Raw genomic sequence first — 16,037 nt, 5'->3', positions numbered from 1 at the left:
TTTATTACTCGACACAATTAGTTACTGTATTTTTAGAAAATTATTAAGTCTATTTCCATTGTAATACATTGAATATTTCTTTAAATATCAAAATGGATTGGTATTTGAGAAAATACTATCAATTTCTCCTGTCTACAATATTTATTCAAATATTGTACAGCACTGATTAAGAATGAAAACTTTGCCTCTTATTGAGATCGATAAAACAAATTCTATTTTTTTTTGTATAGACATCTAATTTAAATTTGATTTCTTACGTTTTCGTATGAGTTTTATTTAGCTTATCACATCGCCACGTTTTAAAAATTTGTTCAATAAATTTTCATTTCTTTATAGTAAGTTTGGTGTGATTTGTTAGGTAGTAGACTTAACAGAGTGAATAATGACTTAGGTAGGTAAAGTTTTCTTTACAAGCACAGGATACTGTCGACATCTAAAGATAGCCTACTTAGGTTAATTGGGCAGACACATATAGTACTGAATATTAGTAGTAAGAGTGAAACAGGAAGGAAGAAACTAAAGACAGGCAGGTAGCAGAGCAAAAGGATTCTGAACTACGCAGCAAGCTAGGCTTTGCTAGGCTTCTCGCTAGCCTCTGTTGTACAACCACAGGTAGGAATATTAGATTCATTTGTTTAGATATAGGGCAATGAATGGCAAAGTGTGCATGAAATGATGTTTTATAATATTTCTGCTGTTAACTTAATAACTATTTCCTTTCATTAAAAATAGTCAAAGTAAAAGTAAATTATTTTGTTATGTCATAGTTAACCCTTTCACTATTGTAAAATCTGATCAAAAAGCCACTATACAATACCGAACAGAAAATCACAATATTTATATAACACTTTTTTTTTGTCAGAGAATTGATGTTGTTCTTCATTATTACACTACACGGTTTCTTTATAGCAATGAATACTGTTTTAATGTGAACAGTACTAGTTACTGTTAGTAGCGAAAGGGTTAAAGCTAATTACCTTCAGTGTACTATCAGTAAGCTTTGTCCTGTCTTGTGAATTAATATGTTCTATAAATTATTTTCTTTTTAATACATCCGTAATATACAATAGGAAAAGACAAAATTTTACTGAATTGATCTGAATGATTTTGTTTTTAATGCCAATAAAATAGGTAGACTGAATTAACCTGATATATAAATTCTAAACGTCATCTTCTTTTCACCAGATCAGTCAGATGCAATGGGAATTGTAAAATTTGATGTACAAAATAATTTATATTAGTTGGTGTCTATAGATAACATTTATAAATGGGTACTATTCCTAAGGAAATTCTTAATGAACTGGTTTTCAAATTATTAATAGAGCTTTATTCTGGAGTATGTGTGACTCACATATTCCTTTTTTTTTCCATCTACAATATTGCTCTACCACATTAATGTCTGTTAACACATTGTTAGATTTGAAATCAAATTTTCTTTTGGGTGTGGAAATTGCACCTATCATTTACTGTTTCTGATTAATTCGACTATTTTCGTTTATATTTCGTGCAATGCTGGGACTGAGAACGAAAGTACATTATCCCATGCTTTTATAATTGAGAATTTCAGCAGCCTTAAACACATATTAAAAATGTGCAAAATTTCATAGAGTAATAATCTCGGCGATGGTAAAGATCTATTTTGGCTTAAATGTAAAATATTAATTGTATAAGAAGGAGATAGTAATTATTTTTGTTTTACTACGTATGTATTAACTGCTGTCTTTCGTTTTCATTAATTTCTGGTTTTTCCATTTGGGCTGGTACTCCCAGAGCGCTCCGTGTCGCACTGCCATTATCAGTTATTCATCACGAGAGGTAAGTTAAAGTAAGTCAATTTATTTTATTAACATCGTTAAAAGTTCTAATATTAAGAATTTAAATATCTTGATCTGTAGTTAATCGATATATTTAAACCACATAAACACCTTAAAATATATCACTATACAGTAGAATTATATGATACATATCGGACCAATTCATAAATTTCTGTGCATACTTTTTATACAAAGGATACTTGTTTTTTTAAATATTCCCCGCGAAAGAATAAAACCAGTTACATTTTATACATTGAACAATCCAACTATTTTACTAGACTGCAAAATATAATTTTTGTACATTTGATACGGTACATATTTGTCCCAAAGGGATTCAATGTCGTAAAATGATAAAGAAATTATTATTTATAGCGCACCAAGTTATGGTCACCACCTATGTCTGTGATAAGTTAAAATCTATGAAAATTAATTATTCCAGTTTATTTTCAGCAGTGTAATACCTCTTAACTTGTTATTTTTTAAAGGATCATAATAAATTTCTTGAATGGGTAATAAGATTCATTTATTTCCCATATCTATATATGTCTTCCTGTGCACAATGTCCTAACCTATTGTGGTTTATTCTAAGCAATAAAAAAAAATGTAATACTCAACGGTATCGGCGTATTGATTACCATCATGGTCATCGTTGAATCCTAGTAACCTCGATCCACCTTGATCCTTGTCAAGCGACGCGCTATGCTATAAGCCTGCCTCTGACGACGCGTGGCTTAGCGAGTCTCTGTATCGTTACCCTGATAACCAGTTGTATACAAGTTTCGAGCAAATTGCCAGTAAATAATGACAAAAGTTGTGTAAAAAACCGTAGCCATCCGTCTCTGTGAAAGGACGCACCGAAAATATGAAAATGAGACGTTTATACATTTTTTATTATATCTCCTGTGTTGTTTATCATTAAACAATTTTAACAATTTCGAGATACCTCATTATTATGTATCTTTTCAATTGTGAATCGTACCTTTATACGGGACACATTTTCACTTACACTTTTCACATGATATACAATAACTTCTTAATAAAAACACCAGATTCACCGCTAATTAAAGGAAATGAAACATTTCTGTAGTAACATTATCATCGGCACTTTAACCTTCTGACGACGGTGCTCGAGTCAGTTATGACCCGAGTTTTCAGAAGCTTCATTTAACTCGACAGTACGTGACGACTACTTTAAGTAGGTTGTCGTTTGTATTAGCTCGGGTCAAAGAATAGAAATTTCTCAAGAAAATACGTTGCAAAATGCATTTACAACGAAATGACAGAAAGTGGTCCAAATAGACCCAGACTCCGCTGTCTGTATTACTATCAGAATCGTCAGCCTCCAAGGGTTAATTGTACGATACAAAATCACAGACGCTTATTGTAAATTTATTTTCTATAAACATAATAAATGAACGATATATTGTAATAAGCTCGATTGAAGTTCCGTGAAGCATTCAAATACGTTTTCGTTGGGACATAGTTATTAAAAACCTCAAGTTACAGACAATGTGTTCGACGATATATTATCCGAAGTTTCGCTGACGATACTGTTACATTGCGCTTGTTTCGCCAAGGTTGTTCCAGCGACAGGATTCATTGAAACGCAAGAGTGATCGATCGCTGATCGAAATGTCTCTTTGTAGAAGCAAAACTCACAAAATCCATTTCTACCGTAAATCGGCACGTTCACCAGTCCGTTGGAAACCGCGAAATTCCTGAAAAATGTGAAAGGTCATAAATATACTATATGGTCCCAGGTATGAGTGGAAATTGTATTTGTGAATATGGTAGAAGAGGTCAAATGGTACAAAAAACATTCTGGGGTAAAGGTTCGACATAAAAGAAACGTAAGTAAATTTTCTAAAACTTTTTACCACATTGAATTTTAAATAATTGTATATTCTATAAATACATGAAATCCGCAGTATATTATCGATATAAATGCATTTATATCAGATGCAACAGAATACAATTGATCAGATACCTAATTTTCTTGTTTACTAACTTACAGTAACAAGATTTAACAAAATTTCTGCTTTAATAAATCAATTGTTGTCAGATGTACTCTTCGAAGTTTTATAAATGTATTCTGAAATTTCACCCTATTTAATCCAATTTAAGACAGTTTAATGGTCCGTCACATCAGTATCACCCTCTATCGAATTACCCCGTATTAGCCTATCATCTCCCCCATCTTTTTTTCTGAATGATCCTCGAGGCTCCGTTACTGAAAATCTTACTGTCGTTTATCATTCGAATTCACGGAAGCATCCCACAAGCATTCACGAAGCCAACAAACGTATTGGATGTTCAACGATGGATTCTCGAAATCGTTCGTGACAATTCGAAATCGACCACGTGAGCTTTCTCACGCGATTACGACAGGAGCACCGAGATGGGACAGCTTTCAAACTTATGTAAACGTTCCCGTTGGATACAGAAGAGTATACTTAATCATTAGTAGGGATGGATTTCTCGAAACGTCGAAACCCACAGAAGTTTCGAGTATTCGAGGCTTGCACTTTTTTCGAAATTCCTGAAACCCAGGCAAGTAAAAATATAAAATCGGTGAAAAAATCCCGAATAGTCGATGCGAGATACTTCGTGAATACTTGTTGATAGATTTTTGTTTTTTTAGGGATATGAAATATAAGCAAGTGATTCGTGGGAGCTTGACTCATTCTCTCAAATTTTATTTTTCAATTTTTTATTGTAGCATTATTTAGTAATAGTACAAAAGAAGAAACTGCTAAACTATCAAGTGCTAGTGCTAAGAAAGGGATAAGTGAATTATGTTTTTTTTTGTGTTTTGAACTATGGTCCATAAAGATTTATTCTAAAATTTTGTTGAAACTTCAGTTCTTAACACAATCTATTCTTCTTGCAAAATTAAATCAGTGCTTCAAGTTTCGAGTTTCAAGAATTTAAAAAATGTTTCACTAATATGTCTATTTATTTTTCTTTTCATACATGCACGGTCTATCCCAAAAGTTTTCGAAATGAAATTGAAACATAAGTTTTCCGTAAAACGATGATGATTTTTATCATCAAATGGTATCTGATCAATCTTTAAATTCGATTTTTTCCAAAAAAATTCAATTTCGAGAATTAAATTTTAACCTTCCAAGACCACCCTGTGTCTTTTATGGCAGCAAAATTTCGCGTTCAAGGACCTCAAAAACGAAGAGATTGTTATGAAAAAGCCTTCTAAAACTTATTAGATCATTTAATAGAAACCCTGGGAGGTATTCTGGAATTTTTTCAGATTTTCGGAAGCCTATAAGATACAGAAAAATAAATCTGGACTTAAAAGACCCAGGGGGTGATGGAAATATCTTTGCAGATAATGCGTATTGTTAAATGTTTGATTAAAATCGACGACCCCACAACTGTGACCTGTTCTTGTCACAGTATGTTGTTTTAGTAGTTACCGGTAATGTTGATCGAGCTGTGCCTTCTCGATCCTTTTGTCTTTGGCGCGTCGATTCTGAAACCATATCTTGATCTGCGTTTCCGTGAGACGCAACGATGTCGCGAGCTCGAATCTTCTTCGCCTCGAAATGTATTCACCTCTTCGGTACTCCACCTCGAGTCTCAATGTCTGATCACCGCTGAAAGTGGTTCTCTGCCTCCGTGGTCGGCCTTCTTTTCTTCTCCTACGAGCCACTGTTCAACAGAAACGTGTTCGAGACAATTCAGACATTGAACCTTTTTCACTCTAAAAAAAAACATGAAAATCGAGGAATCATCCCTGACCCACTCTATTCGGGGATTTTTCGAACAATCCTGGGAAATGCTAAAAATGTATAAAATCTGCAGACTAATAATCACATACCGCTAAAAAAAATGATTCTTTGTTTTTTTTTTGCATAAATATACTCCTTAGGTATAACATTTTCCTACCTAATTGAAATATTTGCAAAAGTAAAATGAATTTAAATAAATAATGAGATCAGTAATCAAATATTAGTTATTTGGAACTTTTTAAATGCTTCCGTTTTAAAATTTATATTTTTCCAAGTTGTGCCACATCAAAGCAAAACAGCGATATGCAAAGTCTTCACAAATACATAGGTACATTGCAAACACGCGACAAACTTTTATGAACATCACAATACAGGGAACACACAAAACTTACACATCCATTTAATCAATAATTTCTGTATCATCCAGTAATATCCATAATTACTCAATTCAATGCACCATTCAATTGATCGTTCATATGTTATGTACATACATATCTGTTGTTTCAATATTGAACTAATTGCTCCCCAATATATTTCTAACAGTAATTCTCCAGTTTTCGGTAACTAAGTATCAGAAATAATATTTCCCAGCAAATAGTTCAACAATATAAAGTTATAAATATTTAAAATTGACGGTAATTAATTTTAACTGAAAAATAAACTCGTTAATGTGAATTATTTTTTATTAAATAATCATGGTGTAGTCGTAAGATATTTTATTTATTTAAGTTCTCGATGACAAACCAACAATTCCTTTGTCTGGCCCGTTGTGGCGTCGGCTTAAGAGGCAACCGAACAGAGTTGGGCTAGAGGAAATATGGCAATGTACATTATATTGAGACGCGGCCAACTGCGTTCCGTAATCTCATCAATATCGCGCTGGCGAGGTGGCGAAGCGGAATACATCCTTTCAAACACGTCCACACGTATGTGCCTGTTGTAATAATGCGCTCCCAACGTCAAACACTTAGGTGAACGGGAAAATACTGAACCATGAACCACCGACAAATTATCAAATAACATTCGTTCGAATTAATGTATCCAAACCAAATTATCGTACAATATGAAATATTGATAGAAGAATCGGGTTTAAGCGAATTAACATTATTCGTGTATTAATATTAATAAATTGATGTTACTGTGAAACTTTGGAAATTTGAAGATTAAATATTTTTGAATGTGTGTCAAAAGGGAATGAAATTTGTTAGATTATTGTCTGACGACTTTATTTTATTGCCAAAAGTCATTTAATAAAAGTCAATTTTAGTTCTCTGCGACATTAATAGTATCCATTATATATATATACATATATATATATGTATTAATAACTGAAAGAATAAAAAATATAAATTATTCTAGGAAATCATATAATGCCCTAGGACGAACATTAATTAATAAATAATTAATCACTGAAAGAATAGTAATGGTAAAGTTTCTTAGGCTGAATAATAATTGTCAAATATAAGTATAGAAATAACGAGAATCGTACAGTGAATGAATTTTAACTCAAATAGCCCAAAAACGTCATATGTACGTCCGGAGAACGGATTTCCCTAAAAGGTCTAGATGTCTCCCCTACGTCCTCGTTAAGATCTTTAAATGTCCTAGGAAGGTCCTATCTACGAACATTCGTAAGACTTAAGAAACGGAAAGAACTAAGAATCTTAGTGATGTTCAAAATGGACGTAGGACATTCGGATATAAACTAGAAATGAAATGGACGTTCAGTAGTTATATCAAACGGCACTTGTCGTGGAACACCCTGTATTTAAAATATCCTCGATAACAAAAGGGAGGTCGTAGGTACTCACAGAATGCTGAGAATCCTTGCAGGTAGTGATCCGGTGTCTGATGGTACGGCAGGTTATGAAAATGCGACGAATGCGTTGGCGGGTATGTCACCTGCGTCAGGTGTAAATGCGTCAGAGGAAGACTGGGTACTCTAGGCAACAGCCCGTGGAGAAATGGCAACCTTAAAGTGGCATCCTTTTCCCTTTCAGTGTTCGTTAGCACGTTCGATTCGCTGGTATTCTGTTCTTCCGTTTGCCCCGAAAGCGTGTCCGTTACATCCGACACCTGTGTAACAAAGTACAGGATGCTGTAAAGAAATGTCAACACTTGCATAGAGGGTGTGTTAAAATTTGTGGTACAAATCAGGTAAGAGAGATAGTATGGCTTCAAATAAGACGAACATCAAGAATAACGAAATTGCGTTTGACACTTCGTTTCTGAGATACAGACTCTTCTCGATTATCGTCTGACTTGTTCTACACGATTATTGTCCAGGCGTTATCTCCATCGCTGCGGGGGGGGGGGCGTGTAATCTGTCAAGCGCATAATTTTCTTTTGACCCACCCATTATAGATTACATATATTAGCCGCTATATTGTCACATTTAAAAAACCCGGTTTTAATGTTTTCAGAGTACTAAACAGATGATTTTTGTGCAAAATAAGTGAAAAATATAGAATAAAATTTGTTCATATAGAATATTTGCTTATGACAAAATCGGCCTTAAAAATTTTCTGTACTTTCAAATTGACTAATATGTCTGTCTATTACTCGCTGTTTCCACTAGTACTAAACACTGAAGATTATGGTTAGTAATCGGACCGATACCGATAAATATTGATGATATTCGAACAATTCAATACCAAAGTACTCAATAGGAAGTATCGAAAATTTAGGTTTGTGACATCAATTTTCCATACCGATACTTCTTGAAGCGATAGCGAACCAATACAAGAAGACTATACCGAAACAATATCCGTTTGATATTTCCATTCTTGTTACGTGGATCCAAACCTTCCCCCGTAAGTGAGGTATGGGCCAAATAACTATGTAGTTTTAGAACTATTATATTGTTAAAGATTCTTTTATAATAACAAAATGAAATTATCATAGAACATCGATGGTAAACCCTTACTAATTATAATTCTTCAGATTTAAAGCGAGTTTCTCTTTCATGTTAATCACTACTACAAATTAATTGAAAATTTACCCAAACCTACCCACTCGCCCCTAATTATTAATTTCTTACCTGTATTATATCGTTGCTCGGTGAACAACTGGAAACTTCGGCGTCCGAAGCATTTCTACCGCAATGATCGATATCCGGCGATCGATCGGCATTCGATCTTTCCTGATCATCATTACCGTTTCCCTCGACTTTGTTCGCTTCAAGATGCCCGTAAATTCGAGCGAAAAATCGTCGCGGCGATGACGGTCCCGCCGTTTTCGTCGACATTTAATCGCGAACGGCTCTCACCGATCTGTCGTCCCTCGAACGACGACAGAAATCTCCGAACAATCCGAAAATCTCGTCGCGTAACGACAAAATAATTAAACGGATAACAACTTCCTGTCTTTCGTGGAAACGTTTCGATTCCGTTCGTGCGTCTCGCCAAGGATACAGTGTTTAAACTCGTCATTGCACAAAATTTCTATCTCCCGCCGGAATTCCAACTGTTTCGGACATTGTTTCGCCGATTTCAGATCGTTCGTGTCGTAGCTCGTGTCACTTTAACATTTTCATTCTCTGCACAACGTATGTAGATCCTCGAAACTCGTTCTCACATGACTTTCTGTTGCGTACAGAAGATATACAGGGTGAACCACGAATCGTGATCAGTAGAGACTACTCTGTTATTAGCGGTCCGATCGAAAATGTTTTTATCAGGTACAGCATGGTTTCAAGAGAGCTTTAACGTGGTTATAGCAAATTCTTTGTCGACTCTTTTTTTTTCATGATTTTTCAAGGTCACCTTCAATTTTTTGCAAATACACCTATAATGTTTTTACGCCTATCTGTTAAAGGATTTCAAGACGAATTCGACAATTATCATAACATAACATGTGTTAGGCGTAAAAAAGTTATTGGTGTATTTGCAAAAAATTGAAAGTGACCATGAAAAATCGTGAAAAGAAAGAGTTGACAAAAAATTTGCTATAATCACGTTAAAGTTCTCTTGAGACCATGCTATACCTGATACAAACATTTTCGATCGGACTGCTAATATCAGAGTAATCTCTACTGATCGCGATTCGTGGTTCACCCATATGTATGTGTATACAGGGTGTCCCACGCAACTAGAACAGGCTGTATCTCCTAAACGGAAAATGAGAAAAATGCAACTGCACTTTTTTTTCACTCGAATTTGCCCAACACTGGTAGAAAAATTAATTTCTACAAAAAAACTAATTAGCAAACAAGATCAATTATTTATTTTGTGCCAATAACGAATATGTGGATTTCACTTGTTACTCGTTAATCGTCGATCAGATTGAAATTTTGCTCAACACTGGTGCACAGGCGCTTACGAGCACTGTTGAACGTCACTGGTTCGGAGGGATAGCTCAGGAATGGAGAACGAAACGACTGGATACGGGAGTAACACACGTATCTGACAGTCGGTTTGGGTGCAACCTCCACTCTCTCCTTATGGTTGGTATGAAAATGGAGAGAAGGGATGTTCAGTGGCCACACTCCCTACCCCACTAGCCGCCAGATACCACCCTCCCGCCCCTTTCACCCTCACACCCCCGTCCCTACGATTTGAGATAATTCCGTTGTCACCGTTGTAACGCCTCTCTGTGAAAGGGCACCTGCAATCGTTTACGACCGACGGATGAGATTTTTTTTTTAATCGTGCTTTGTCCATCCTAAATGCACCGTGAAATCGTGACAAACAATCGCGAATGCTTGTTCGCGAGTTTGTAATCGATTTCAGGGATAGATAATTGAGAAGATATTTTTCTTTTTTTGTCTGCAGAATGTTGTTTATTGGATTGAAAATGAAATTGGAAATTCTTTGATGCCAGTTTGTTTGATGTAAGGTGTGAAAAGTAGAAATTCGCGATTTTTTAGTGTAGTTTGTGGAAGAGTAATTGAAAAGAAATTTTAGTTTTTTGTAGCATGTTCATTGAATTGAAAGTGAAACACAAAACGTGGTGTGTCTTTTTTTAGTGTAAATGTGTGAAAAGAGTAAAAAGTGTGTTAAATTCTCAAGTAATTTTCTAATTATCAAATACAATTTTCAAATAATCAGAAATAATGTTTTTCTATTCTACCTTTATATGGAAATTAATGACATGTAACCTAATCGGAAATGATAAATTATATTGCATCATAATGGTGATAATTAAACCTTAAATTGTATGCATTTGTAACGTAATTTCGTTTGGAAGCCACTTTCGATGAAATAAAATCATTGGTTATTTCCACAATCGCTTTGCAATATTATTTGATCAGCCTTCAGATCTGGATTACACGTGAATCGTTCGATTATTCGATTTTCAGGGCAATAATTACTTTCGATAATCATGATTCTATTGTAATGTCTCACTGCAATTCATCACTTTCCAATCGATGTGATAACACGGTACGATTACGTTTCATTCACATATTCGGGCACGGTCTAGCAACAAATACAAAATAAATAAACTAATAATAATCCATTACATATACGGAAAAGTAACTGTCGCATTTTAGTTGATACTGTGGTTTTAGTCTATTTTATATAAGAAATAGCAATTGTGTTTGCATACATAAACACTTTACATTTACCGAAAACAATTGTTCTAACAGTCTTAAAATTTTTGTAATGTTCATCACCTACAGTAAAAGTTAACTTCATTTCAGCGTAAAATTAAATTAATATAGAAAAGTAAAATAAAATTAAATAGAAAGTAAGTACTTGAATCAGTGTGACTGGTGTTACAGAGTCTGGCGGGTGTCATCACACAAAATGGCGGAGGTCGATCGGTTAATATCAGTTTAAAACCAGCTATTAGTTTCCCGAATTAATGAACAATATTCAATTTATTATGATGGAATTATGATTTTATGTAATAATGCTCTTAAATGTGATAAATTGATTGAATTGAAAATAATTCAATAAAATAATAAACGGTTTTCGCTATTAAGTTTAATAAAAGAACAATCTGAAAAGAAATGAAAGTACAATTGTAAAAATAGATAATATTAATAACTTTTATACATATTTTATTCACTTTGATTTGTAGAATGGTTTCTGAAACATTCCTGATGAACAAATAGACTCATACCAGTTTAAAGAAAGCATTTGTGTAATTCCATGTAACAGCCAAAATTCGTTTGTTTAATTGTCTATTTCATGAGAACATTGTATTGTACTACTTTATTATTATAAATAATTCAAAGACGACATGCATCTATAGCTGAAACTAGCTTTAACTTATTTTCTTCAAAATTGTACTTATAACACATTTAATAAAAATAGTTCATGTATAGGTATCACTAAATTTACGATTAAAGACAAGAAATAATTTCTTTGGCTAATAAAATCGATTAAATCAAGTAAATCATCTAAAATAACAGCTGTGTGTATAAAGTCATTATGACATTAACTGTATATACATTTATTTATATAGTAAAAATTACTATCAATAATATTGATAACGATTAATGACCAATGTATTTTTAATCGCTGTACACCATCATTAAACTATAGATTTTATGCATTAATAATTTCAATCTAAATAAGTGGGGTCTTTATTTCACTTTTGACTTTCTAAAGTTTTACATTTTTGATTGTATAAATCAGTTCAAAAAAATATTAATTTACACGAATGTTCGCATCCTAATTGTCCTTTCACGAAGAAACCGTATCTTCCGTATCAAACACAATCGCATAAAGAGCATAAATAACTAGTCTTCCAATATCTCGAGCGTTCACGGTCAACCGCACATTCAACAATCTACACTGGAATTCATTTCTCATACATCAATATCAATTGTTCGACCCTCGAGGGAGGGTTTTACGAAGCCTTATTGTGCACTACTTATTTTTCTTTTATCATTATCCCTTCGTGTTTTCTCATGAAATTGAAATCCTCCTTGCCATTCACGCCGTGTACTTTTAAATTCAAGAAAACGATATTTCATTTCATAGCTGCGGAATTATTGCTATTAACTTACAGAATATTTTTGTAGTCAGAACATTATTTTAATCAAAAATTTTTCAATTTAAATTTAACGACTAATACAAATTCAACTTAGTCCACTTTTACAAAATAAATTTTTTGTTTCAGCGTTATTATAGAGGTATCTGATCTGATATCGTTATAAAATATACTTGTTTATGTTTTTTGATATTGAAAACATTTGAAGTATTGAAAATACTTAATATTTACAAAATTCACGTGTTGTTTTCCACACTCCTTATGTGGATCACGACTCTATTACTAAATAATTCTACTATAAGATTTAAAATATTACAGACTCCTCTCGATTATCGTCTGGCATGTTCTACACGATTATTGTCCAGGCGTTATCCCCATCGATAGAGGGAAAGTGAGGAGAACCTGTTATAAGCATATTTTGTTGCCCCGCCTCTTTTGTTGCCGAGGCTCAGGTTTCGGGCAAGAAACGAATTTATGAGGGTCTGAAGCATTTCTCCATATAAGATTACTGTCCTGGCACGGTCCCGAGTTCAGGACGATAATCGAAAGGAGTCTGTACGATTTACGAATCGGATGTCTTTTCAACGTGTTAAAAACAAAACGAAGAATTAGAATAATACTATTGAATTTATTCAGAAATAACTTCCCTTGTAAACACTAAAAACTTATTACATAATAATTAGATAGCAATGATCAAGACTTGACAAATCCAATCGCCAGTGGCGACTGGATTTTTTCATCTGACGACTAAAAACAACAACATTTCTGAGTTCGATTCTTAAAAACTTAATATGCCTATATTTCGAGATCGAGAGAAATAAATATGAATAAAACCCATACTGTCAAAGTGTATACTCATTTTTTACTCTCATTGTATATATCATTGCGATAAGTACCTACAAAATTCCTTTCGTTTCCAGGATACTATCGACAAGAAATTAATTCTGGAGACAGTAGATGTCAAGAGAATCGTAAGACAAGGGGGTTAATCTTCTTAAAAATCGGGGACTATCGGGTGACGTGAGAATGGGGGTGGTATTTAAGGAACATCGAAGCGTGTTTACAGGCTTCGACTCTTCCGCGAATGGGGACAGACAATCTCGCGTCCCTCCCCGGGAAATCGTCGTGTGCGTAAAATAATCGTAATATGGACAATAGAGATGGCACAAAAGCGAATTAGATAGCCCGACGTGAGTGAGCTTGGACACGCGCGCATGCGCTACCCTCGACGAATCCCCGACGGTTTCCCTCTAATTACATTGATTTCCGTCTCGTCTCCGATTGGCTCGTGACTCGTCGTCTACCATTATGCCGCCCTACCACTCAGTTAATTATGATGGGCAATTTTCACGCAAACATGAAGGAGTGTAGGATTATCTTCGCAGACACGGCCGAAATATATCGTAGCTACGGCTACGGATTGGAAAATGAATGGCGCCTCTCTCACGCTTGCAACAGTTTCTGAAACTGTAAAGGATCCGACGAATATTCGGTTGTCGCGTAGAAACTACCTGTGTTCCATTATCTTTAATCCTTTCATTCTCAAATTATTTAAAAATTACCTAAAAAATATTTTGTTGTATTTTTGTATACAATGAACGATGTGTAAATGATTCACAAGAACATTTTAACATTTTCAAACCATCTAATGCTATGTTTCATTCGTTGCCATTTGATAACTTTTTTACTTTTATCACAGCTATAAATAATAATTTTCATTATAATGTTATTATTCATAATAAAACCTTTTTTCTTAGCTTTGGTCAATAAACCCTTTCGATATACTTGAAGAAAATTACGGTTTTGCAAGTTTTTCTGCATTTGAACTCCATCAAATGATCGAGACAAAGGATTAGTAATGTTTTATTTTATCGATAAGCTTTTAAATGCACGTTCAAATTTGTGCCATATCATCTGTACAAGACGTTCATTAATCAAAGTGATAAACTCCACAAAAATAATCAAGGAAATTTATTTTGAATATAAAATGTTAAGTAGCAATCAAGTGCTTTGGAACTGAAAATATTCAAAAACTAGAATTAGTCACTCAAACCTGTGAACAGCTAATTTCATTCTCGCGTCTGACCAATCCTTGCTATTTCTACTTGACGCAACCGCCAACTGTGACATAACATTATAACGAAATTATCTATTTTTCAGTGACTATTTCCTAACATTAACCTAATCTACACCTTAATGCCTAGTCACAACCTTATGATAAATTGTTACTAAGAACAGATTGATAGCACATCACTGTCAGCATTATAATTTAAAACAAGTAGTAGTGACGAGTAAGATACAGACACGTTAGTCAATTCGCATTCAACAACTCGTTACTCGTTACCCCTCCAACTGTTAAAATAGGTTTCCTTGATAATGAAGTTTCATATAAAAGAATCCACTGTGTATTTTCAATTACGTTGCATCAAACATCACTTCTACCACTAGTTGAACACAACCATAAATTAAATGGTACCCATGGAACGTTTTGATTTAATTTCGTTCGAGAATGCAGTCCGCTACGAAAGAATTGTATTATAAATATTTTTTTATTCATTATGTGTGTATTTTATGATATATTCGATGTGCTACCTGTCCTAAGTAGTCCTAACGAAAAACACGTATAAGTCCCTTTGGCGCAGAGGATAGCGCGTTGGACTTCTAATCCAAAGGTCGTGGGTTCGATCCCCACAAGGGATGAAATTGTTGGGTACAGGTGTTTTGTTAATCTGTTCTTATCATTATATTTTTACCATTTCTTTCGCAAAGAACGAAAGACACATGAATACAAATGACGACAAGAAAGTAATCATAAAAATTAAAAAACTGAGACGACTTCAGCAAGCTATCATTGAAGGTCATGCAAGGTCAAATATGGTAATAAAATAAATTTTCTTACATTACAGGAGATGCTCGAAGTGGTGACCGTTTGCATCAATGCAAAGTTGCAATCTTCGTATCGCTGCATCACGTGCATGTCTTATCGTTTCTGAACTTATTCATATACCTTTCTGGGTGATATTATTAAACAATCTACCAGCTATTTTATAATGAAAATTGTTATTGTTTATAACAAATACAAATCAAGATACACAGAAACTTGTAACATATGGATTATTTAATGAAATTTTACATGTAATAAGTTTTACTTTATTGCAAACTATTAAACAACGATTATGTCTTAATGTTTGTGGCGATAGTTAACTAAATATTATTTAATTCAAATATGCCTTTCTAGAGTTTTATGCGAGAAATTTGTAAAAATTTGTCGAAAATAAGAATTCTTCGATCGACGTTTCATTGTTTGTGTCCTTGACAATAACTGTTATAATTTAAAATGTAAATTCTATCAGTTATTTTACGATGCAAATTGTTAATAATTATAACAAATAGAAATCGAGATATATCGGAGCTTGGATATTGTTGAAAAAAATTCAGATTTCTTCCTGTCGTCATAAATTACTTTAGAAAATCTAATTTTGCATAAAAATCTATTGTCCATTCATATTACATTCGTCCTTTAAACAGATAC

At 33.8% G+C, this 16,037-nt stretch overlaps 1 protein-coding gene and 1 non-coding gene across 2 annotated transcripts; one reads left to right on the top strand and one right to left on the bottom strand.

Moving 5' to 3' along the window:
* Positions 1-3,309: 3,309 nt before the first annotated feature.
* LOC107187434 (homeobox protein rough) lies at positions 3,310-8,810 on the bottom strand. The gene is made up of 4 exons (XM_015575539.1): positions 8,604-8,810; positions 7,375-7,639; positions 5,249-5,483; positions 3,310-3,532 (listed from the first exon to the last, which is right to left on the bottom strand). Exons 1-4 carry the CDS (start codon positions 8,808-8,810, stop codon positions 3,310-3,312), a joined length of 930 nt encoding a protein of 309 aa, XP_015431025.1.
* Positions 8,811-15,132: 6,322 nt separating this feature from the next.
* Positions 15,133-15,205, top strand: Trnar-ucu. Its single transcript has one exon. It is a non-coding gene; the product is annotated as a tRNA-Arg (tRNA).
* Positions 15,206-16,037: the final 832 nt, after the last annotated feature.

Source organism: Dufourea novaeangliae, unplaced genomic scaffold, assembly GCF_001272555.1.
Source record: "Dufourea novaeangliae isolate 0120121106 unplaced genomic scaffold, ASM127255v1 scaffold89, whole genome shotgun sequence".
NCBI lineage: Eukaryota > Metazoa > Arthropoda > Insecta > Hymenoptera > Halictidae > Dufourea > Dufourea novaeangliae.
The sequence above is the reverse complement of the archived record's forward strand: the minus strand, read 5'-3'. Positions and strand labels throughout refer to the sequence as shown.